Below are 27,500 nucleotides of genomic sequence, written 5' to 3'. Positions count from 1 at the left end.
CTATCATCATCATCATCATCATCCTTCTATTCTCTTTTCTCCACCTACTTCTCCTCCTCATCATCATCATCACCATCTCTTCGTCTTGTTTCTTCTCCTTCTTTCTTCATTCTGCTCCTATTGGTTCTTCTCCTCCTCCTCCTCCTCCTCCCATCTTTCTCCTCCCCTTCTTTCTTCTCTTCCCTTTCCTCATTTACTCTTCCTCCTCCTATCCATCCTTCTCCTCTTCTTTTACATTAATGAACAAATTCTTCTTTGTATTCCCGAAGTTCCCCTTGGTTCTTGCATTACAGATTTAAAGAGCTCTTATCTATATATATTGCATTCCTCATTTATGTAATGATTTAGATTATATCATGAAATGATAATATTTCACGTTCCATCGTTGCATCTCAATATTGCATCATTATTACCACCATAATAGCATATCATTAATTCCATCTATATGATCTTATAATTTCATCATTACACTATTTATATATTTATTGTTCCAACACTATTTCCAATGCGTTTATGGCATTGCTATCTATATAACATTATAATTTCATCATTACACTATTTATATATTTATTGTTCCAATACTATTTCCAATGCGTTTATGTCATGGCTCAATATCACTTATTTGCATGTTAAATCGTAATCTATCTATACACCAAGAACTTTTTCCTCCTTATAAAGGGGGTAGCCAAGTCAAGGACACGTACCTACTTTCACCCATTCTACTTCACCCTTTCCTCCCTCTCATTTTAGCTCCTCATGGATGACGGGTCACCCCTGTATCCCACCCACTGCCCTGGTCAGAAGCAACGTAGCGAGACACATGACATCCACAGCAAGGCCGCTTCACTTAATTGGCGACTTTCCATCTCCTTATGCAGAACAAGAGAAGGCTGGGAGAAATCCCTTCTGGTTGCGTCGAAATATCATTCACACATAAGCAGCCCCTACCCCTCCATCCTCCGCCACTCCCTTGCATAACAGTATCATCTATACGCAAGCAATCTCCACTCACCTCTATTTCCTGCCTCCTCCTTTCCTTGCTCAACAGACATTCCCCTCTTGCTCAACGCCCCTGTTACCCCATCCATCCATCTCATCCTCGGTCGTCCCCTCATATTCACTCTCTACCTCTGCCTTCCACATATATTTTACTAATCTTTCTTCATTCATTCTTTCCATGTGTCAAAATCATTCAAATACTTTAATCAGCCCAATCTACCATCTCCTTTCCACTCCCACTCTACTCCTCACCTCCTTGTTTCTCACTCTATCCAACCTAGTAACCCCTATCATCCTTCTCAGACATTCCATCTCAAACACATTTAAACTCTCCTTTCTGTCTCTCTTAAATTCCATGTCTCCATCCCATACAAAACCGTCGGAACAACCACCCCTTCATACAATATCCTCTTTGCATCCATTCCCAGATACATATTTCTCATAAACTTTTTTAATCCCCCAAGGCATTTACTTGCTTCTCGCAATCTACAGTTGACATCTACCTCCACTCCTCCCTTTCCTGCCGCATGCTACCCCTAATATCTAAAGCCCCAGTCACATCAAGCTTACGACGTGCTTCCGACCACCTTCGACAGAAAATCAAGCGATCGGTCGGCGACACAAAGCCTATGCAAGGAACTGAGACGGAAAAAGTTAATGTGGTTGATAAGATGAAAAATTTATGTACTGAGGACTATTCAGTGTGTGTTATAATCTCTCTATCTGTCTATCGATCTATTTATCTATCTTATTACCGACTACCAGCGACTTCCAAAGACTACCTGCAACTGGGCGACGACCATCTGGTCGCCAGTAGTCGGAAACAGGTCGTAAGCTTGGTGTGACTGGGACCTTAAAGTATTCACTTCCTCCAGGCTCTCTTCTTTAAGACTTCATTACAACTCACTGCCACCCTCTCCCCTTGTACATCTCAGCACATCTCATCACCTTGCTTTTACCCATATTTACCTTTAACTTTCTCTTTTCACATACCTTCCCAAACTCCGTCACTAACTCCCTTAATACCTATCCCTGCAACAAATGCAATTTCATCAGCAAACAATAACTGGCTCACCTCCCGCTTTTCTCCATTTTATTTAACCATCTCTAGTATTACACTTGCCTTTACCTCCTGCACCACCCCATCCCTGTACATACTGAACAGCCACAGCGACATGACACATCCCTGACGCAGTCCCACCCTTACCTCAAACCATTCACTCTCTCCATTGTCGGGGGACTGGATGAGTGCCCGTATAGTTCCGTTTTACAAAGGAAAAGGGGACAAATGTGAGTGTAGTAGTTTCAGAGGGATCAGTTTGTTGAGTATAGTTGGGAAAGCTTCAATTAAAAAGGATTAAGACAGGAACAGAGGGAGTAATTGGTGAGGAACAGTTTGGGTAAGTAGGGATTCAGTGGATCAGATTTTTGTGGTAAGACAGATATGTGAGAAAGCTTTAGCAAAAGTTAAGGATTTTATTTTACCTTTATGGATTTGGAAAAGGCTTATGACAGGGTACACAGGAAGGCACTGTGGGAGGTTTTGCAGATATATGGGATAGGAATAAAGCTGGAATAGGTAGTCAATAGTTTCTACTAGAGTAGTAGAGCCTGTGTTAGAATTGGAAATGGAGTTTAAATGGTAAGATTTATGTAAATGTTTATTATCATTTATTTCCATCATAAATCTGTAGGTGTTTTCATTACTCTCGTGTCAAAGTATTTATTACACAATAATGTCATAATTCTGTTTCAGAATCGTTTTTATGACATTGTTACCACTACTATTTATGTCATCACATTTGTGATTCAATATAGTTTTCATGTAATTCTTGTTCATATGGTTCATATTATTATTCATATAAATGTCATTATCATTATTATTAATTATCATTATTATTATTATTATTATTAAAACATTATCATTATCGTTATTGTTATTGTTGTTATCGTTATTATCGTTATCATTATAATCGTTATCATTATTATCGTTATCATTATTATTATTATTATTATTATCATTTTCATTATTATAATTACTATATTATATTATTACTATTATCAATTAATTATCATTCATATCATTAACACTGCTCATATTATTCAAAATAATTCATATTCGTATTCCGTCTTGACGATACATTTACCGCATTCCCTCCCATTCTCTCGATAGTCTAGCACCATCCCATGACATCGTCCATTTCCTTTCCATCTCTATTCCCCTCCACTCTCCCCGGTTCCATTCCATTGTTCTCTCCCTCCCGGCCGGAACCCCGGTCCCTGTACTGCTTTGGTCCGGGGCGGCCTTCCGGAACTCTTTCGAGAACAATACGAGATTCTCGTTCCCGCCGAGCGCCGAGCTTATCTTCAGCCGCTGTCTTGGCACCCGACACTCCTCGGCACGATTGGTTTCCTCAAAATGACTCTACGACATAAGAACATACATAAATACATACATACATACATATGTACATGGATACACAAACACACACACACACACACACACACACACACACACACATATATATATATATACAAATATATATATATATATATATATATATATGCTTGGAAATATATACACAAACGCTAGAATATATGTAAAATATATGCATGCTAGCACAGATAATCACATATTCATTCAAAAACAAACGAAGGCATGTACACACACATACTCGTACATACACACACACACACGCACAAACACACCCACACACACAAACACACACACCACGTAAAAAGCATGCACACACACTCACACGCACACACGCACACACACACACACACACACGTATACAGACAAACATACAGACATATGTACAAAAAATAGTTTTGGTGCAATTCTTCTCCTTTTCTCTTTCTCCTAAATGTCCCATTTTCTCCCTCCCCCTCTCTACTTTTCTGATTTCTCGCATCTCCTTACATTCATATTTCCTTTCTTCTAAACCCTCTTCTTTCTTATATGAAATTATTTTTCTCTTCATTTCTTTTCTTCTCACGTTCCTTAATATATATATTTTTTGTTTTCATCATCATCTCTTATTCACGTCTTTTGCTCTTCTTCCTTACTGTTCTTCTTCTATCTTACTCCATATCCTTCCTCCTCTTTCCTCCTCCCTGTTGGTTGTCCTCACCCTCCCTGATCGTCTTTCCTCTTCTCCTTCTCATCTTCTGAAGTTTTGACCCTCAGGGGTCAAGTTGGTATCCGCCATCATGAGCATATTCGCTCATTTCCCCTCACTTAACGCAATCGCGGTCTCCAACTTCGCGGACATGTGCCTCGTTTTACGCGATTCGCTTTTGCGCGTTTCTGTTTTGTAAATTTGGTTTTACGAATTGTGTTTTCAAACTCACGTTTCAGACATTTAAACTTAGATATGTCAATAATGAAGAGGTTTTATTTCATATATTTCTTATAAAAAAATTCAGTTTTACTCGAGTTACGTATTGTTCTTAAAGTTTTTCGTTTTTAGTGTTTGGACTTACATATTTACTTGTTTTGGGTGTTTTGTTACAGGTTCGTTTATGCCGTTTGTTTTATGCGGTTTGTTTTACGCGGTTCGTTTACGCGGTTTGTTTACGCGGGTTGTTTTACGCGGTTTGTTTGACGCGGTTTGCTTTACGCCGTTCCTTTTAGGTGGTTTGTTTTACGCGGTTTGTTTTACGCGGTTTGTTTTATGAGGTTCCTTTTACGCGGTTTGTTTTGCGCGGTTTGTTTTACGCGGTTCCTTTTATGCGGTTTGTCCTACATCCTTCCTCCCACGAAATGAATTTGACCCTGACTCTCTTGTCTTACCTCCTCCCAGGTCTGTTCTCTTTAATTTCTCTCTCCGTTCCCCTTCAGTCCTTTTCATGATTCTCTTTATCAGACTTCTCTTACCCATTTTTTAAGTTTATAAAAAAGTTAGAAAACAAAATAGTGGTAAGATGCTTCCACGTCACTAGTCCGCGACAGAAATTGTCACCTTTTCCATGAATACTTGGACATTCAGGGCAGATTGAAGTCATTAAAAGAAAGATGAAGGTGAATATATATATATATATATATATATATATATATATATATATATATATATATATATATATATAATACAGCTTTTATATATACTATATAAAAGAAAGACCTATTCTATATTTTCTTCCTTTTTGTCCAAAAGGACAAACCTAATGTAGTGTTCGAGGCTAGATACTTCTAAATACAGATAATTCCCTGTATGGGAGATTTCTAAAACTTGAAAACCGCTCATTATTCGAAAGGTTACAAAAATCTAGAAATTTCCTAATAACAGCCGCAGTGTCCCTGAAGGCATTAGGAATTAGTGTAGAGCTTCAACCTCCCGAGGCGGGACAGAAGGCGGGACTGAAGTCTTACAGAAATTCTTGTTTCTCTCTTCAGGAGGTGGCAAGGGAAGAGGGAGGGAAGAGGGTAGAGGGGAGTGGAGTATGTAGGGGATGGAATGGGTGGGAGTGGTTTCTGTGCCTTTGTTTTTTTTTGGCTACCTCCCGTGTAAGAGGGAAAAAGTTTTTGGTATATGTATGTATACTTTCGTCTCATACCTAGGTTTCCAAAAATGTTTAACTTCGTTTCTTTCATTTCACCATTTCCATGTGTTAATTATCTTTTCAACTGAGTGTGAGTATCTCTCTCTCTCTCTTTCCAAATACCCTCAACACTGGAACGAGACTGTCAAAAAAGGACAGAAGCGCTGGAAAGATCCAGTACATGACAAGTAACTCTCTCTCTCTCTCTCTCTTTCTGACCCCCTCTCTCTCTTATATCTTTATCGGGACTTTTTCTTTTTCTTCTTGTTTTTACTCTCATACCTTTTGTTCTCTCTTTATCATAACTTCCCAACATGTCTCGTCATCGCATTTTGCGTCTGTTCCCCTTTTCCTTTTCATTTCCATTCTGCCCCTCTCCCTCATCTCTCTCTCCTCCCTCTGAGACAGCATTTCTCTTTGTCGCTTTTATTTCTCCTTTCGAATTTCTCTCCTCTGTTCTCTTCGGCTTAATTTCTCTCTCAACCTCGTTTCCTCATTCTGTCCACTGTGTTTGTCTCCCTTCAAATCCTCTTCCTTTCATTCGTCTCGTCTTTCTTTTCTGCTCTTCTTCCTTATGTTTGTTCTAATCGTTTCTGCTTTTGTCTCGATTCTCTTTGTTTTCTCTTTCTGCTCATTTCTTCCCCCACCCTCTATGTCTCTTTTTCTTATTCTCTCTCTTTCTCTTTCCTGAATCATCAGCTACTCGTCGTCGAGAGCTTCTCCCTCTCTCTCGTTTTCTACCTCACTGTCTAGTTCCCATTTTCTATGAATACTACCGGAACATTTTTCGCAATGTATTATCATTTCACTTCAGTTAATATGCCTTGGGTCGCTGGGTATTTGATCGTGTTTATGTAGTGGTTTTCTTATGACGTAAGGGATATTTATTTTTCCTCAATTTAAAGTCAAAACAAGTGATACAGGACTTTAAGATTTATTTATTCTTTTGCCTTGAAGCCCTGTGGCACTCTTTACGGATTTTATTCTGTCTTAAGCTAAGTAATTTGGTAAAACTGAGATATCCTTTGTGTACAATGGCTGCCTAAAAAAAAAAAAAAAGAATGGATTGCAGTGATTATATCCAGAATTAATGGATGAATGAAATTGACGTCAGCCAGCATAAACACTAGGAAGTGCGCCACCATGCCACCTCCTGAAACTCCTCTGACTCCTTTGACTAGTCTTACTTCTTCTCTGCACATTTTCCCTCTTACATTTCCCCTCGTCCTCCTATTCTTCCTCCTCCTCCTACTCTTTCTCCTCCTCCTCCTCCTCCTGCTCCTCCTCCTCCTCCTCTACTATTCCAGCCTCATCCTCATACTTCTACGCTTCCTCTTCTACCGTTTCAGCCTTATCCTTCTCCTCCTTCCTCTCTCCCCCTCGGCCTTTTCCTCCTCCTCCTCCTCTTCCTCCTCCTCTTCCTCAGCCTTCTCTTTCTCCTCTTCCCCCTCCTTTTCTTACCCCTCGGCCTTCTCCTCCGTCTCCTTCTCCTTCTTGGCATTTTCCTCTATCATCCAGGAGGAGGTGGATCAGGGGAGGAAGTGGATCAGGGGAGGAAGTGGATCAGGGGAGGAAGTGGATCAGGGGAGGAAGTGGATCAAGGGAGGAAGTGGATCAAGGGAGGAAGTGGATCAGGGGAGGGAGTGGATCAGGGGAGGAAGTGGATCAGGGGAGGAAGTGGATCAGGGGAGGAATTGGATCAGGGGAGGAATTGGATCAGGGGAGGAAGTGGATCAGGGGAGGGAGTGGATCAGGGGAGGAAGTGGATCAGGGGAGGAAGTGGATCAGGGAAGGAAGTGGATCAGGGGAGGAAGTGGATCAGGGGAGGAAGGAGTGACCCGAAGGAGTTGAGGCCGAAGTGGGTTCAAGAAGAGTCTCGCGAGAGCCGAAGTGCGGCCGATTGTACTTGCCGTCTTCGGCGGAAGCAAATCAGCCTCTCTAAAACAACCTCCTCCTCCTTCTCCTCCTCCCCCTCCTCCTCCTTCTCATTCTTCTCCCCATCTTCCTCCTCCTCCTCTTCATTCTTCTCCTCATCTTCCTTCTCCTTCTCCTTCTCCTCCTCCTTCTACTCCTCCTACCTCTCCTCCTACTACCTCTCCTCCTCCTCCTACTTCTCCTCCTCCTCCACTTCCTTCTCCTCCTCCTCCTCCTCCACTTCCTTCTCTTCCTCCTCCTACTTCTCTTCTTCCACTTCCTTCTCCTCCTCCTCCTACTTCTTCTTCTCCTCCTACTTCTCCTCCTCCACTTCCTTCTCCTCCTCCTCCTCCTCCTCCTTCTCCTCCTCCTACTACTCCTTCTCATCCTACCTCTCTTCCTTCTACTTCTCCTCCTCCTCCTCCTTCTCCTTCTCCTCCTCCTTCTCCTACTTCTCCTCCTCCTTCTCCTTTTCCTCTCCCTTCTCCTCTTCCTGAGCCACAGCTACCTCCGCTGCCTCTCCCTCCTTCTACTCCTCTTCTGCCTCCTCCTCCTCCTCTTCCTAAGCCACAACTACCTCCTCTGCCTCTGCCTCCTTCTACTCCTCTTCTGCCTCCTCCTTCTCCTCCTCCTCTGCCTCCACCTCAGTCCACATCTCCACATCTTAAGATGTACTAGGTCAGCATATTTGAAATGTTAATAAAATGAACCAATATGCAAGTAAACATAAATGTATAAAAAAGCAAATAAACAAGATAAATATATAAACAAACAAATAAGATATATAAATGAATGAATAAATACATAAATTGATCAAAAGTAAATAGATAAATAAGTAAATGAATAAATAAATGAATAAACAATTAAATAAATAAATAAATAAATGAATGAACGAATCAATGAAAACCATTATATTTTGAGAAAAGTGAAAATGATACACGATGCTTTTATATAAAAATTTCCTCATGTTAATCTAGACGGAGTGTGGACAGATGGACCCAGTGGAGTAGTTGTTTCCACCTACACTCTCCTAAGACTAACGCGATGATGATTTAATGATAAAAATTATAGCGGTATTCCTTTCGTCTCTTCTACATTTCTTTGACATCTCTCTATTTTTCTCTTTTTCACTCTCTCTCCCCTTTCTTTCTCTCTCACTTTCTCCTCTTTATTTCTCTCTATCACTCTTTCACATTCCCTTTCTCCACCTCTTCTCTCTTTCTCTCTCTCTCTTTCCTCTTTATTCCTCTCATTCTTTAACATTCCCTTTCTCCACCTCTTCTCTCTTCCTCTCTCTCTCTATTTTCTCCTTGCACTATTAGACGCCCCCCACCTCTTTCCTCTCACTTCTTCCCCCTCCTCCTTCTCCCACCTCCTTCTCTTCCTCCTCCTCCTCCTCCTCCTCTCCCCCACGTTCTCAATGACATTGTACTGCCAGTTCAGGGTTCCTCTTTTTCGTTCTCACTGGCTGGCGTTCCTAAGCTTCCGTTCTCAAAAGCTCCTGCACGATCTCAGACCCACCCCCGCTCCTCAAAGAAAAAAAAGTCATATAATTTCCTTGTTGTGACATTTTTGTGTGTCCTGTCTCAGTTTTGGCTTTAACGTATTTTTCAATTTGTCTCTTTCTCTCTCTCTCTATTTTGCCCTGCCTCTACAGATCTAATTCTTGCATTTTAATTTTATCATATATACATATATATATATATATATATATATGTGTGTGTATATATATACATATATTTGCATATATATATATACATATATATGTATATATATATATATATACAGTATATATATACATATATATATATATATATATATATATATATATATATATACGCATATATATATGTATGTATATATACACATATATATACAGCTTGTATCTGTTTGTTTATTCAATATATATGTATATATATATATTTATCAACGCGTGGGGTGGGGTCATGATTCAACGAGAACAATGATACGAGGGGCGTTGGAGCAAAAATATAAAAAAATAGTCTTCAAATGGTCTTGAAACACTTTTTCTTCTAGTTAACGCCAGGCGATTTCATTCGTCTTAGATTTCATTTCACCATATGGTGGAGGTGTCTCAGATCACTGAGACGATAAAAAAAAAAAAAAAAAAAAAGGACACGATGTCCCGGTTTTTAGGCGCAGAAGACTCAAATACCGACGGCGATATTGTTGTCGTTATATACCATCAACTCGTCATCCCGTCGTTACAGAGGTCAACATTTAGGAGCTCCGAGACGCTAGCCAGAATGAAATATATAAGGCAGTTCAGAGGGTGGTGGGGAGAATTTAATTACAGAATTGTTGACTTTTGCACCAAGCTGTGCTTTCGAGACAGTTCCACCTGATTCGTTTCTTTCGTTGTGACATTGTCTCATTTTTCTCTTTCTCATATCTCTTTTGTTAAACATAAGAACATAAGAATGAAGGAGACTGCAAGAGACCATAGGGCCTATACTAGGCAGCTCCATATCCATCGCCACCTGTCATCCCCATCCATAAAGTTGTCTAACCGTTTCTTAAAACAACTGATAGTTTCAGCGTTCATCTCTTTATTATTCTTCTCTTCATGATACTCTATTTTTTTTCCTTTTCTTCTCTACATTCCTTTTATCTCCCCACACTCTCCTTCCCATTCATGTTTTCTTTCTATCTTCTCTGTCTTTCTTCTGACCTAATCCTTCTTCTGTTCTCTCTTTCTTTCTCTACTCACTACTACGCACACGCACCCTCCTTTCTTTTGATCTCTCTCTCACTCTCTTTGTCTCTCTCTCTCTCTCTCTCTCTCTCACACACACACACACACACACACACACACACACACACACACACACACACACACACACACACACACACACACACACACACACACACACACACACACACACACACACACACACACACACACACACACACACACACACACACACACACACACACACGGGCCCCCTCTCTCTTTTTCGTCATTTTCTCTCTCTCTCTCCCTTTCTTCCCGAAATCCTTTGATTTCTTTAGATTGCCCTGTCCCTTCTGTTTCATCTCCTCTCCTTTTCCTTCTCTTCAGATTTTCTCCACCTACTCTCTTATCCTTTTGCTCTTCTTCTTGTTCCTCCTTCTACTCTTTAGACATTTTCCAGTTTATATTTTGACCTTCATCTTTTCTTCAGCTCCTCATTCTTTATCTCTTTTATCTCGTGATCTTCTTTCATCACTATTTCCTCCTTGTTACACCATCTTTATCTTCCTCTTTTTCTTCACATCTTTGCAATTTACTCCTCTCCTTCAATCACCTCTTCTTCCACTTCTGCGTCGGCTTCCTTCCATCATCTTTACACAATATCCTCCTCTTTTCCTCGTCCTCATTTACCTCTTTTTCCTCCTGTGATCATTTTCCCCATCTTCTCCTTTTCTGCATGAGGGGACGGAGAGGGAGGGTCGCCGATTTAATGAAGCGGCTTTGCTGTGGATGTGCTGTGTCTTGCGACACTGCTTCTGACCCAGGGCATTGGACAAAATGCAGGGATGACCCGTCATCCAGGAGGTGCCAAGATAAGAGGGAGGGAAGAGGGTGGAGGGGAGTGGAGTGTGATAGGAATGGAATGGGTGGGAATGGTTTTTATGCCTTTGTTTTTTTGGCCATCTCCCTTGTAAAGGGGAAAAAAGCCTTTGGTATATGTATGTATGTAGTCTTCTTTATCTTCGCATCTTCCCAATCTCTTTGCTTGTCTCCTCTCTCTTTTTCGCTCTCTGCATTCTCTTTGTTTCTTGTATCTTTACCTTCCCTCTGTTTCTTCTCCTCCCACTCTCTTTCCTCTTTGTTTTCCTTCTACACCTTTTGAGCATTTCCTCAGCTGAATAAAATAGACTGCCGTTGAGCGGAACAGAGTGTCTAATGAGAACTTTCACTTTTGTTTACAACTTCGTGTATATTCCGGCAGCAACTTGATTTTATATCCGGGGGTGGTAGGTGGTGGGGAGAGGGGGGAAGGGAGGGGGCTCACTTCACCTCTAACGGGAAAAAGAAGGTGGGGGTGGGCGGGTTAAATCTAATTTTTGTTGTCGAGAGATTCCCTTGGCTGAATAAAGTATGGTGATGACGATGACGATGACGATGACGATGATGATGATTAATATGATGAAGATGGCGTTGATGAAGATAATGAAAATGATGATGATGATGATGTTGAAGATAATGAATATGATGATGATGATGATGATGATAATAATTAATATGATGATGGTGATGATGATGAATGATGAATGATGAATGATGATGATGATGATGATGATGATGATGATGATGATGATGATGATGATGATGATGATGATGATGACGATGATGATGGTGGTGATGACAATGAAGATGATGTTGACGATGATGAAGATGATGATGATGATGATGATAATGAAGATGATGTTGATGATGATGATGATAATGAAGATGGTGTTGATGATGAAGATGATGATGATGATGATGCTGTTTTTTACTATTGTTGTTATCATTGTAGTCGGGCTGTCCACTGCGTCACAGGACCAAAATAGAAATATTCTCTTCATTCCTTTCATCCTTCCTTCCTTCTTTCCTCCCTCCTTTCTTCCTTTCTCCTCCTCCTCCTCCTCCTCCTCCTCCTGTTTTCTTTCTTCGTCCATTTTCTCTTTCTTTTCGGGACTTGTGACGGCTTCAATCAGCGTTTTTCTCTTAGTTCTCCTCCACCACCTCACATTCCATCTTCTCCACCTCCACTTCACCTCTACTCCACCTCCTCCTCCACCTTCACTTCTATCTACGTTTTCTACCTCATCCCCTTTCCTGCCTCCTATGTCACCTTCACCTCCACTTCACCTCTACTCGACCTAAACTCCACCTCCACCTCCTTCTCCACCTTCACTTCTATCTACGTTTTCAACCTCATCACCTTTCCTGCCTCCTACGTCACCTCCACCTTCTCCACCTCTATTCCACCTCCACCCCCACTCCACCTCCTACTTCACCTCCACTCCACCTTCTACTCCACCTCACCTCCACCTCCACCCCCACTCCAACTCCTACTTCATCTCCACTCCACCTCCTACTCCACCTCTACTCCACTCCATCTCCACCATAATTACCTCCTACTCTTGGTCTATGTATCTAATCTGTTTTACACTTCCTCTTCTATTGTATTTTCTCTCATTTCTACTTTCTCCCTCCTCATCCACCTTATAATTCTCTCTCTCCTTATCAATCTCTTTTTTCCTTCTCTATTTGTTCCTACTATTTCTTCTTCTCTTCTTACTCTTTCTTCTTCTCTGTATCCTCAACATGTCAAAAGACAACAGAACCTGGCAAAACAGTAGTGGAAACGATTGAACAAATCTATAAAAGCTCATATAAGCATTTATCTGAAACTTGGAAATTAATTAAATTTCTGGGACATGATTCAGAACCTGGAAACTAATTATAGCACTAGAACAACCTTTCATAAAAATGGTTCGGTGATTTGAACTGACTTGAAAATAAAATTAAAAAATATGTCTATTCATAATGATGGAAGTAGGTAAGACTCTTCCATTTCCTGAACACACCATATAGTGTAGTGACCGGAAAGTCCTCTTTCATATTACTACTACAAAAAAAAAAAAAAAAAAAAAAAAAGAAAAATATATATATATACATATTATATATATATATATATATATATATATATATATATATGCATATATCAGATAATTTTTATGGCCGTCGCGTGTAGGACTCGAACCTACCGCTCTGACGCCAAGAGGTTCCCAAGACAATGCCTTTACCCACTCAGCCACTGATGGTCAATATATATATATATATATATATATATATATATATATATATACATATATATAAATCATTGATATAACTTTTTTCTTAGACAATTTCCATTAACTTTTTGAAAAAAAAAAACACTACAATCAAGTATATAAGGGTCTTCAGTGACACCTCTATGGACCAGAGTTCCTCAACACTCTTTTGTGACTGGAAACTATGCTTAGCCTATAAAAGACTATTGATCACTTTTCTCTTTCACTATCCCTCATTTCTGTTAAATCCTTAAATCTCTTATCTATTAACCCTGTGCTCGCCGGCCGAACGGGTTAGAGCGTCGCTACTTGCGGCGGAGGTCGAGGTGACGGCAGTTCGGACCCTGAATCCAGCGAGTTGGGCCAAGGGGATGGTTCAGTAAATTCCACGCTACAAGGTTATCTGTAAGAGGTACTGTTCTAGCCTCATGATGGGGGAGTTCGCCAATCATTATCCTAATTATCGACTGGCCCTCGCATTTCAGGTGTTGATCCTTTACCAGTGGTCCGCGCGGAAACCCGTTGGATACTGTGGTCGTGAATTCACCGACAGCCTTGGCAAGGCGGGGAAGCGACCCAACGTCGGCTAAAAAAAAAAAAAAAAAAAAAAAAAAAAAAAAAAAAAAAAAAAAAAAAAAAAAAAAAAAAAAGGCTTGCCACAACTGACAGGGCTTTGCCCTACCAGAGGTTTCTCACTTCCCACTGCATGGGAAAGGGATGGTGAAATCCTTTATCGAACAACGTGACTTTACTGACAAATTTCTTTTGGAAGAACAAAGTCGAATGGACGCCTTCCTCAGGGCCTGAATTGTTAGTAGTTTCTGTGTTAGTAGTTCAGAACACTGCAGAGTAAGTCGTTAAGTCTGTATAAGTAAGGAAATCTTATGGAAGGATGGTGATTTGGGGCTGGTGAAGATCCAATGGTATTATCATATTGCTCTTGTATAGTCTTCCACATTAACTCGCATAAAATCATACACACACACGCCTTCAAAGGATTACAAAGGATTACAAAGGCGGAGCATACCAACAGGAGACCTTCTGGTCCATAACTAGGTCGGATGTGAAAAAAATATAATAATGATAAATAAATAAATAAATAAAAGATAAAAATTATACTATAAATGATAATGAAATAAATAAATAACTGCAAATAAAATGAATAAATGCATAGGTTCAGTTAAATAATAAACACACTCATACACTCTTCATCTCTGGAAACATACATAAACACAGTATATCAAGGGAGGAGGATCACTGACTTGGCCTAGCCATATCTTTTCTTTTTTAAAGATGCACTAAAGTATTTTTGGAGAAGATATGTTATTTTGCCAATCAAAAAAGTATTTCGTTATCTTTCGTATGTTCGTATTACACACGCCAATGGCGTTTTCTCGTTTTATAAAGGCCCGCTGATTGAGCGGGTTAGGGCGTCGTTACTTGCGGCGAAGGTCAAGGGAGTGGCGGTTCGAATCCTGCCACCGGCGAAATTGAACCAAGGGCATGGTTAATTAAATTCTACGCTACAAAGTCCTCTGTGAGGGGCACCGTCCTAGCCTTCCGATAGGGGGAAGTTTGTGACGTTAAACCATAACATAATGACGTTGGTCAAGTCCAGTGGCGAAAGCTTCGGATATAAATATGGTAATCGAGATCTGTTTTTTTTTTTCCAATTCCCGCTGAGATTAAAATGTCATACGCAGAGCATTCGAATATGAGAAAAAAATGAGTGAATGAAAACTATTGAGAAAATTATTTTTAGCACATATGTGTACACAATTTTTTTTTTTTAATTACGAGTTTCATAATGTATCATAATACACCATGATATCATTAATGGTTATTTCGATTATATAAAGGTAAATTGTTATCAGCAAAGTATTATAACCAAATCCTTGATTAAATTCACATCACGCGAGTTGCCAAATTACATATTTCAGTGATTGATTTTTTTAAATATACGAGCCCCATTTAAAAAAATCCCTTCAAGTAATGTTTGGCAAATATTTAAATTTTGCTAAAAAAGAAAGAAATCTCTATTTAGCAGATGCGCAGTCAACTTATGCGGTTTCTGTTATTTGATTGCTTTTACAAGAAAGAAAAAACTTGAACAAACATAACTTTGAGCAAACAAAGATCACGTTAGTTTCCAAAACTGACACGTGTGAGGCATCTTTATCTAAGTATTTTCTTCGTAATGACAAGGAATCGTTTTTCAGAGCGGTGAGAGAGACTAGTTACGCAACTACACACACACACACACACACACACACACACACACACACACACACACACACACACACACACACACACACACACACACACACACACACACACACACACACACACACACAGAATTTATGGCTAGGACAAGTTGATCAAACCTGCCGGGAGTTGTTTGGAGTGGGATGGATGGGTGCCTGCATGGAAGCTTGCCCTGAGAGACGGTAGAGACTGGTGCCTGCGTGTGAGTAAAACAACGCGCTTCCTGGTGTATGCCCCCAATTGATGGCGATGATATGAGAGAGAGAGTGAGAGAGAGAGAGAGAGAGAGAGAGAGAGAGAGAGAGAGAGAGAGAGAGAGAGAGAGAGAGAGAGAGAGAGAGAGAGAGAGAGAGAGAGAGAGAGAGAGAGAGAGAGAGAGAGAGAGAGAGAGAGAGAGAGAGAGAGAGAGAGAGAGAGAGAGAGAGAGAGAGAGAGAGAGAGAGAGTGGGTATAAGCAGTACAACTGCTATCCTCATCTGATTTTGTTTATATTTCCCTTTCATGTACTTATTTTTGCGCAGCCACCCGAAAACAAATGAATAACACCTTTCTGACTGAAATTATTTTCAGCCCTGGGGAGGAAATAATTTCAGTATCGCTGCGCTTCGAGTCGTTACTCCAACTCTCGTGGGCGGGGAGTTGGGTGTGTGTGTGCGTGTAATGTCAAAGCATTACCCATAGATCGGTCATACGAGCTCTGAGTTCTCTTCCGGGAGGGAAATAGGTGTCGATCATAAGTCCAACACGTGATCCAAAGACCAAGGTGAATCACACACACAAACTGTGCGTGCGCGCGCGCGCGCGTGTGTGTGTGTGTGTTTGTGTGTGTGTGTGTATGTGTGTGTGTGTGTTTGTGTGTGTGTGTGTGTGTGATTCACCATGGTCTTGGATCACGTGTTGGATTCGTGATCGACAGCTATTTCCCTCCCGGAAGAGAGGTCAGAGCTCATATATGACCGATTTATGGGTAATGCTGTGACCTTACACCCACACTCAACTCCCTGCCCACGAGAGTTGGAGTAACGACTCATAGCGGTCGGGAACTCTGCCACTGCGCTACGAGGTGTGTGTGTGTGTGTGTGTGTGTGTGTGTGTGTGTGTGTGTGTAATGTGTGTATTTACCTAGCTGTATTACCTAGTTGTATTATACGGGAAGGGAGCTATGCTCGTGATGACCCGTGTGTGTATGTGTGTGTGCACGGTCGCATGTGCGATGCGCGCATGCATGTGTTTTTACGATAGACCTTTCTTGGGTTTGCCCTAACATCAGAGAGCGATGCAGGAGGAGTATGGCATTGACGCGAAGGCCCTCCTCGGATTGAGTTATGCTCCGTGTCATAAAGCGTTTCCTTCAGACCAGGGCCGCAGAAGCAACATCAAAGGCGGAGACTTCCGCAAGAGATCCAGAACCATTTGCCTTTTCAACTTTGAAGTCATTATTCCAGGAACTTAATCACTGATGGAGTTCGTTACTTGTATTCTGCTCTGTTCGTTCCGAGTAATTCGATTTATCATGTTCCGACGATGTTATGATAAGGGTGATCTGATAAGGATTTGTGTATAATGAGAGAGGGAGATCAAGCGAAAAGAAGATTAGTTTTGGATGCTGTACAGCGGGGACTAATGATGGGTACCTGATTGTGTTGCTACTGTATGTTAGCCCCCTCACATCCAACAGGAGGTGCAGCCCTGATGGGCTGGCACTCGGTCTCGGAACTAGGTCCAAGACCTTTCTCTTCCGATTTCAACTGCATTTCTTGCACCTCTTCACATATAACGAACTTGCAACCGGCGACTGATCACAGCCCCCTACTACCACTTTCAGTCGGTGGCATAGAAATGATCCCACACTTATACAACGCAGAAAACAGTACGAAGTTTCCTCTGTGGGAGGTTCTGAGGACTGTTGCCAGCCTCTGTGGGGCTGAGGGATTTCTACTTGGCGAAGAACAAACGACATGACGTCACTCTGTCGAGTCGAGGCGAAAATATCGGCCAATGGAGAACTCTTCCAATATATATACATGGAGGTCAGGTGGCAAAATGAAACGTTAAGGCTAGAGTATGGAGCTTTACACACACACACACACACACACACACACACACACACACACACACACATATATATATATATATACATATATATATATATATATGTATATGCATATATATATTGTGAGAAGTTAGTATTCAGAGAGAAAATGAGATGAGAGAAAGAGAGGTTAGATCTCCAGTTGAGAAGCGATGAGAGAGAGAGAGAGAGAGAGAGAGAGAGAGAGAGAGAGAGAGAGAGAGAGAGAGAGAGAGAGAGAGAGAGAGAGAGGGGGGCGACTGGGCCAGTGTATGAAAGAAGCCATTGCTACATCGTTCTTGCCGATAAAGATGTTTTCCATCATGGGAAGAAGTTTCCTTGCAAACTTCTCGGTCCGCCTTTTGTGGGCGCACGCAAGCTTAGGAAACGCACACACACATACAAGTAGATATATATGCAGTCTGTGTATGCAAAGTCTTCATCTTTTCTGAAGACGTCTTCGGAGTCGAAATGACTTTAGATAAGGAGGAGTTCATAATCGACCGTGATCTTTTTCTAACAGAGATTTGTATCTCGGAGAGGGTGTTAATAGTCTTCAGCTGATGTTCTATATCATCCAGGGATTAAAATAATAATAATAATAATAATGAAAAGATAAATAAATAAAAACTGATGAACAATATCACGTTCATGTTCATTATTCCTTTCCTACTTCTATATTTTTATTTTATTCTATTTTTTTTATTTGGAGGATAAGAGTGTTCACAGTTTTTGGTTGGTTCTCAAAAGGATTTGGGAAGTAAAAAAAAAATATTTAAAAAGTCACACTCCCCGAGATAAATGGTTTAAATCCTAATCCCGATTAAGTAAATAACTTTTTCAATCCGATCATTACCTCCTCAGTTATATGAAATTGCGAGACGCTCACATCTTTAAGAAAAAAAGAGAAAAAAAAAAAAAAAAAATCGCCGTAACGGACGGACGGTCAGTTGTCGAAAACCAAAAGAAAACAGATTAAGTTCACCACTAAGTTGTTTGAGTTTGATTTGACCCCATGTTTGACTTCACTTCCACCTTTTGAATAATTCATTTCCTCTACAACAAACCTCCACCCGCCCGTTTTCTTCCATGACCTCCGTTTTCTTCCACGCATTCCGTCTTCTTCCTTGACTCCCCGTTTTTTCTTGTGCTCTCCGTTTTCTTCCGCGGACAAATTGACCTTTGTTAGTACAAACAAAAAGACTTCGTGAACTCATTTCTTAATCCAATGATACACTTTACTTATTTTATATTTGCAACTGCGTTAGCCAATTTAAATAAATTTCACTTAAATTTTTCACTTAAATAAATCACACTTATGTCCTGTAAACATCCAAATTGTACTCCTTAACTTGCACTCTATGGAAAGGCGTAGTGTGCGGGGTGATCTAATAGAGGTATTCAAATGGGTCAAGGATTTTAATAAATTTCATGAAGACAAGGTCATCATATTAAGACAGCAGGGCAAGATTCGTAGCAATGAAGTTGAATTGGACAAATTTAGATTTAAGAAGGAAATAGGCAAGGATTGGTATACCAACAGAGCGTCTAACGAATGAAACAGACTTAGTAACCATCTAGTGAGCGCTGAGACGATTGCTTGTTTTAAGAACAGATTAAGTTTATGGATAAGGACGACAGGTGGTAGGGGACATGGAACTGCCTAGTGTAGGTCTTATGGTCCCATGTAGTCTCCTTCATTGTGTTCTTAACTTTGATTATTACCAAACGGTTTTATTCAGCTGGAGAAAGACCAATGTGAAGACGAGGTTGCCCATCTTTGTTGATATTATTATTATTATTTTTTTTTTATTGCCATCTGGAAGAACAGGCGCAATGAGCTCTTTAAGAAGTTTGGATCCTTTTTAATGAGGTTATAGCTCTCTTAAATGGGTTGGATTCCTCTTATGGGATTATTTCTAGAGGATTTAGATCCCTTAAGGAGAATCAATCTTCGTTAAGAAAAACCAAACCCCCTTAAAAAGGATCTAATCCCATTCGGAATAATCCAATCCCATTGATCGAATCCAATACTTTTAAAAATACTATTATGTGTGTATATACGTTTTTTACATAAGGACATACATTGTAGAGTTCCTTCCAGGTAACTCCATATGATTTTATTCAGACACAAAGGGTGAAGTCAGATTACAGCGGTTTATGCCATAGCCTGTTGAGTTTACTTATACCATTAACCTTGTTAGCCTAAACTTTGGATAATTTCTTTGATAATATTTCCTTCTTTTCTCAGACTATCCTTTCAATGAATCAAACCAAGCGGTATTATCCACCATTAACACAAATAAATTTACTCCCTTTTTGTTGCGTGTCCGTCATATATACACTGTATATATATATATATATATATATATATATATATATATATATATATGTGTATATATATATATGTATATACATACTAAAAACCCACTCTTGATTCTGTTGATTGGATTAAGAAAAGAAAGGAAATAACGATTTCCGTATATTTCGATCACTGTCTGTCATCCTCTTCAGCGGAATACAAAGTCAGAGAAAACACATGTCTTTTATACAGAGGAAAGGGATGGAGCGAGGGAACATGGACATGACACCTCAGGTAACGTCTATGATATTGCGCAGGCTCTGTGGCAAGTCGTCCGCTTTTACAAGGGAAGGAAGTAATTCATTAACTGCCAAGGTGGTTATATATATTGATATATTAAAGTTAGAGAATTGTTTGATCAGGGAAGGTTCAATGATTTTTCTTTTAAAACTACATCTAGATTTAAATATGATTTTTGCCTCGTCCCAATTTATGCGGTCATTATTTTTGGCGACAATAAATTACCCTGCTCAGGATGTGAAGGAGTATATTGGGGACAAACGGGCAGAGAATTGCAAACGAGAATAAAAGAACATAAAAACTCAGTCAAATACACACAACAGAACTCCGTGGTATTCCAACATATCGCCAACAATAATCACCGCATAAATTGGGACGAGGAAAAAATCATATTCAAATCTAAATGTGTAGTTTTAAAAGAAAAATCATTGAATTTTCCTGATCAAACAATTCCCTAACTTTAATATATGAAGTGAAAAATGGTCACCTGATTATATAACCAACTTGTCAGCTAATAAATTACTTCCTTCCATTGTAAAAGCGGACGACTTGCCGCAAAGCCTGCGCAATATCATAGACGTTACCTCAGGTCTCATGTCCATGTTCCCTCACTCCACCCCTCTCCTCTGTATATATGTGTTTTATCTTGACTTTGTATTCCGCTGAAAAGGATCACAGCCAGTGATCGAAATATACGGAAATCGTTATTTCCTTTCATTTCTTAAACCAATCAACAGTAGGTTTTTAGTGTATTTACTAATGTGTTACGACATTACTTGGCAGTGATATGAATATTATATATATACATATATATATATATATGTATATATATATATATAAACATATATATATATATATAAACATATATATATATAAACATATATATATATATATATATATATACACATATATAAACAATAGCATCTTATGTTCTTATTGCATGGAAGACTACCCTTTAGTACGGTAACGACTTAGCAAGTTATTACAAAGGATTACAAAGGCGGAGCATGCCGACAGGAGACTTTTTGGTCCATATCTAGGTCGGATGCGAAAAAAATCATAATAATAATAGCATAATAGATATAAAATATAATAATGTAAATAACAAATAAAATACATAAATAAATGCGTAGGTATAGTTAAATAATAAACAAACAGGTAAATAGTAAATAATAATAAATTGACATATAACTAATAATAAATGAAAATCAGACAGACAAATGATAACAAAACAAAAACAAATAATATAGATTAAATTATAATCATTACAGCATTTTGCTTTGGTGTTTATCTAAATGATTCTTAAAGCTTTGAACTGAACTACATTGCACTACCTGTGAAGGAAGTTTATTCCATTCATTAACTACACGGTTGGCAAAGTTGTTTCTACCTACTTCCAAATTGAATCTATTTCCAGACAGTTTGAGACCATTGTTTCTTGTCTGATTCTCATTCAATGTGAAAATTTTGTCACTTTTGATGTTGTCAATTCCATTTAAAATCTTAAAGACCTGTATCAAGTCACCTCTGAGTCTACGCTTTTTTAGGGAAAACAGATTCATATGTTTTAGTCAATTTTCGTATGATTTATTTTTGATATTTGGAATCAGTTTTGTGGCTCGGCGTTGTACTTTTTCCAGTCTGTCAATGTCTTTAATGAGATTCGGTGACCATACGGGAACAGCATATTCCAAATGTGGACGAACTAACGATTTATATAGCTTGTTAATGAGTGATGGACTTTTGAAATCAAAAGATCGCGCAATCAGTCCTAGAATCTTATTTGCTTTCTCAGAGGCTGGATGATTTGAGGTCGTTACTGATAATTACGCAGAGATCTTTTTCACTATCCACTTATGTTAACGAATTTCCAAATAACTTGTAATCGTACTTACTGTTATTTTTACCTATGTGCATTACCTTGCCTTTACTTGTGTTATTTTCCCTTCGGCTGTTGGATCAGATTTGCAGCATGAAGCTCTCAGGAAGGAATCCACTTTACTGGAAGAAAACAATGTTCCTCCAGCATATCAAATGACATTCTATGTAAGTTGTTAAGAAAACAAAATATTTTGCCAAAGTGATTTGACGGCGGAAAGAGTTCTGTAGGTGGGTGGTAGCGACAAGTGTGAAAACGTCTTTATGTAAGTCTTTGCAATGGCTGATACAGAACAGTTTGATCAAAATTAAGAGAGACTAAAAAGATGAGTCGTGGCCGTCGTCTCTTTACCTGAATAAAATTGTCTGAGGGAGGATACTGTGATTCGTCGCAGTGAAATGGCTTACTGTATGTAGATTCTGTTTATTTTCTATTCCTATCAAGTAGAAAAAAATGGCGACATCACACATCACATCACACATCCCTAGCAAACCTCGTTAGGAACGAGCAAAAACCTTCGACCTTATCATCACTGATAAGGCCTGAGACTCCCGGTCCCAGCACACAGATGCACCATTATATGTGGACAACAACGCCTAGCACATTATATACTCAAATTAGACAAGTTCTAAATTTTTCACAAATTGGTCATTGTCAGTGTAACTCTGTTAACTGAATAAACCGATTATTATTTTCTTATTATTACATCACACCACACATCACAAAAATTGACGAAAAACGTCCCATGCGATTTCCCATTTGGAACTAGTCGATTGCCCAAAAGCTTTCTGACCAGCCTCAATGGAAGACCAATCAAGCAGATGATCAATTACTTGACAACCGGGCCTTCAAAATGACCCTCATAAAAACTCATTGCACTCCATTCAATCAATCTTTTTTTTTTCTTTCTTTTCTTGTTTTCCTAAAATCGTGGCTGACTATGCGAGATTGTGAACTGGGTTTACGCACGCTCACCGATTAACTGTGTATGTGTGTGTGCCATTCTCCCAAGGTTCCTTTACGCATGGGGAACGACATTGCGGTTGATTGTAGCTCAGCCTTAATGGTCCACTGCAAGACCGGGCTATCCCCTGAGGGGTAATAGTCCTCTTGTACCTCGCCAAGGTGGCTTAATCCGGGTTGTATGTGAATCTTTGGTATGTTGGAATGGCTGTCATTGTGAATGAAGTCTCAGATCAATGTATTCAGCTTGACCATACTGACGAGGTGCTAGCATATATACGCGACACTGGTCTACTGCATCTCAAAATGGCGTGGATGCCCCTTTGTTTCTGGACGCCTTAATTACCTTTCATAAGCTCCAAAGGTTTGTTCGTTTCGCTATTTCTTAACAGATCGTAACCTAACTTGACACGGTTGTCCACATGCACCCCAGAATTATGCAAGAATAGAGGAGACCTGGGTCTAGAATCGGTTAGTTTCGTGAAAATGTTTATTACCTCTTCCAGTTGTTTATCATCAAAGTGAAAAAAGTTTCCATTTTCCAATCTTGTCTCTCAATAACGCCATGGCAATACCCGAGCTATGCGTTTAATCAACTTTTGTATTACTGACCTAACTGTATTTTTCTTCTGGAAGATTTTCAGATAGTGTGTTACGTTTTTTTTTTTTTACCTAGAAATGCAATAAAAATATATATGAAATATCTTCCCAAAAATTGTGAGACATTTTATGAAATAAAAAAACATGTCCAGGACTTTTCTTAAACTGTAAGTAATTATGATTGATACATGCACACAACTGATACATGTCCAAGCAATTTTTTTTTATCCACGATCGTACCTGCTTTTCCAGTGCAATCACATACTTGCCCATGAAACTATTTACTCTCTGTCATTTCCATACCCCCACCCCAGGCAGCAAATGTTATACAAACGATTGTTGAAAGGTTGTCACATACCATGCATACTAGCATGCATGTTTGAAGTGTGTGATGAAACAGTGCTTTTCTTTAGGATACTTTAAGTATATATTCACATAGATCATACATAAAGAACGTTGTCTATATAGTTTTAGGCATATTTATTCTTGAGACAAAATAGTAATTTTTTTGTTTAATTTTGTCAAAAGTTTATTTAAAGTTCGTATTATATACTTTACTTAGCATCACATAGCAAGATAAATTTCTGATAAAAACTAATCTATTTTGTTACTCTATTCGATTTTACACTGATAAATTTTCAATATTGCAGTTATTAAACAAACATACTTTTCACACACCTTCAACAAACGTTTGCTAAAAGTTCACAACCATTGATTTCTGGGGGGAATGAGCCTGCTATCTAACACCACCTCTTATTTGTAATCAAAACTATTTCTAAATCTCCATCTATAATCTATATACTAAGTCTACTCACCTCCATCTAAAGACCAAACGTCCTTTTTAATGTCATCTCTGTAATCATAATTACTATCCCGGCGCCATCTATGAGCTGCACGTGGAACTTCAGAACCTTCCTATTTTCAATGTTTATTCGTCGCAAGTTGTTTAACATTATAACTAAGAGGCATGGACTCTGTCGAGAGCAAAGCACTTCCGAATAATAGCGCATGTGTCGGAAGAAAACGTGTCAATGACGAATTCTCTTGAACTCAGGATACAATATGTCATGTGTACTGTGTGGCCTTTTTCTACGTCACGACGGACGCACGTGCCTAAGTGAGCGTTTGTGCCTGAGTAAGCGTTCATTGTATATGTGCTTGTGTGTGTGTGTGTGTGTGTGTGTGTGTGTGTGTGTGTGTGTGTGTGTGTGTGTGTGTGTGTGTGTGTGTGTGTGTGTGTAATTTGTGTATTAGTTTAATGTTTTTGCTTTCCTTTCTGGTTGGAACAAACCATTTAAAGTATTACTGATATTTACACCCCCGTCCCCCCCAAAAAAAAATATATATATACATATCTATATATATACCTATATATATATATCATGGCATACTTTGTATCTCCTTATAGAATAGACAGATATTTCCATTCAGCTAAAAGTCGAACTTCTTGCTGGATGCGATCTATTCATATGCTTCCTGTCATCTGAATTTAACCATAAAAGAATCATAAAGTTACAGTCCTACAAAAGTTTTAATATTACCTACTTCTATCAGAATTTTTCTTTTTTCTTTTATTTATGTCTTTATATTTATTTTAGGCATGAGAACAGACTCGTTAACCAATAGAGGGGTTCACAAATGGAATAGATTTAGTAACCATGTGGTGAGCACTGAAACTATCGGTTGTTTGATGAGAAGATTAGATAACTTTATGGATGGGAATAACAAGACATAGAACTAACTAATGTATGCCTTATGGTCTCTTGCAGTCTTCTTCATTTTTATGCTCTTATGTAATGGGGGTACATTTGTTGAGAGATAGGGATTACCATGATATCAAAGAACAATGGGCAAAGGGGCTAATTACAAATAGCCTTAAATTTATGACTTGGAAGAGAAACGCGAATTTACCTTCCGCCAAATTTTAGGTTACATATAATTGGGTTCCTGGTAAAAGAATTCATTCAAGTAATGAGTCCACTCATCTGTACCATATATATGTTTGATTTATCTCGATTGAAGCGTTCTGCAATGTTTAGATAAATTGTATAGTCTGGCTGCCAAAAGACGATTTTATTCGGGAGAGAGAGAGAGGAGAGAGAGATAGAGAGGAGAGAGAAAGATAGAGAGGAGAGAGAAAGATAGAGGAGAGAGAGAAGAGAGAGAGAGAGAGAGAAAGAGAGAGAGAAGGAGAGAGAGAGAGAGAGAGAGAGAGAGAGAGAGAGAGAGAGAGAGAGAGAGAGAGAGAGAGAGAGAGAGAGAGAGAGAGAGAGAGAGAGAAAGAGAATTTTATCATGTGTGGACATATATGTCTACGGACATCACATTCCACGTTTCACGTTATGGGGTGCAACTTTATTTTATTTATTATTTTTTATTAATTATTTAATTAATATTAATAATAATAATAATAATATTATCATTATTATTATCATTATTATTATTATTATTTTTCCACAAATCTGGTCGACCACTTTGGATGTAATGATACCAAGAGGTATTGAAGAGGTTCTTATAACTCTCACACACACAAACACACACTCACACACACACACACACACACACACACACACACACACACACACACACACACACACACACACACACACACACACACACACACACACACACACACACACACACACACAGACACACGTATATCGTTAGAATTAACTGAGAAATTCCTTTTTTTGTAAAAAATAACTTCGAGTAACCACGTATTAGATACCTGAATACCAATACAATGAGTCCGGAAAAGTGCAGAGAAGCTTCTATCGACAGCTGTACAGAGATATAACTGAAAATTGGAAAACCAATTAATTCCCATGAATGGCATCAAACACCATCTTTCAAGCCTATATGGTTTTTGTTTCTTCTTATTCTCAAGTCTCGCTCAAATGCATACGAACGCGATTTGTGTATACGGAAGCTATATGTTTCTCATTAACATTTTTTAGTAAGTGTGTGGTAATTTTTCCTTTTGATTCCATGTGCTAATATCTTCATGACGCTCACCCTTTCGACAGCGTGACATAAGTCGGACGATTAATTTACGTAGCATCTCTCCGGTAGTGACTGGTCATAGTCACTCTTGATCAACTTCTTTGCCAAATGGCGCAAGTTGAATGAGCTCTCTGCCTCAGTAAGATCTTTTCTTCTTTACCCAAGTCGAAGTCAAAGCTGCGCTGACGGACACAGAAGGAAATTTTATGTGTTACTGCGACAGAACAGAAATTCTCATCCTTGGCGACCTGCCTGGCAATCGACGCTGTCGCCCTTGTTCGGACGATGGTCCTGTCTTCGGTTTTATTTCAAAGTTCACAGACCTTCGGGAATATTCGTTTGTATGGCTGGAATCTGGGTTACTCTATAAAGACTTTAAAGAGGGTTAGGATAGGGGATGGTCTCATATATACCTCCTCATCACAAAGCGTTTTGTAAAATATTGAAAAAGGTTGACAATTTCGAACGAAACGGTCCGTTTTTTTTACCCCGTCGTTTTTCATCAAAGGCAGTGGAATGATCTTATGAATTTCTGTTTTACTTTCATTCTGTTTCTTCAAAGCTTCCAGGACTGTCAAAATAAAGCCCTTAATTTGAAATTTAGTTTCTTTTGAAAGACTTGCCTGTACTTCAGGAACGCAGTTTCTTCATCGCTACTGAGACTACAGAAAAAGTCTGGTTTCAGATAAAATAAGATATTTAAAGAATGGATTAATCAGGGTTAATTTTCATTCAATTGAAATTATATTGATAAAAGAGGTCAGTTCCAGGATTCTTGTGGGTTTTGAAACACACACACACACACACACACACACACACACACACACACACAC

General features: G+C 39.1%; 1 protein-coding gene across 4 annotated transcripts in view; it reads right to left on the bottom strand.

Annotated features, from left to right (window-relative positions):
• The window catches only part of Hk (potassium voltage-gated channel subfamily A regulatory beta subunit hyperkinetic), a gene marked incomplete at its 5' end in the record, with an annotated part of 361,653 nt that overhangs the window by 106,235 nt on the left and 227,918 nt on the right, over positions 1 to 27,500 (bottom strand). For 3 of the 4 annotated variants that reach the window (XM_076179720.1, XM_076179721.1, XM_076179722.1), the window contains 1 exon segment: positions 22,143 to 22,223. In XM_076179720.1, coding sequence (XP_076035835.1) covers positions 22,143 to 22,223 — 81 coding nt within the window. 4 annotated transcript variants of the gene reach the window in all.

The sequence above is a fragment of the Oratosquilla oratoria genome, chromosome 43 (assembly GCF_046742065.1).
Source record: "Oratosquilla oratoria isolate Oo_2021 chromosome 43, ASM4674206v1, whole genome shotgun sequence".
NCBI lineage: Eukaryota > Metazoa > Arthropoda > Malacostraca > Stomatopoda > Squillidae > Oratosquilla > Oratosquilla oratoria.
Note: the sequence above shows the minus strand (reverse complement) of the source record. Positions and strands in the feature narration are given on the sequence as shown.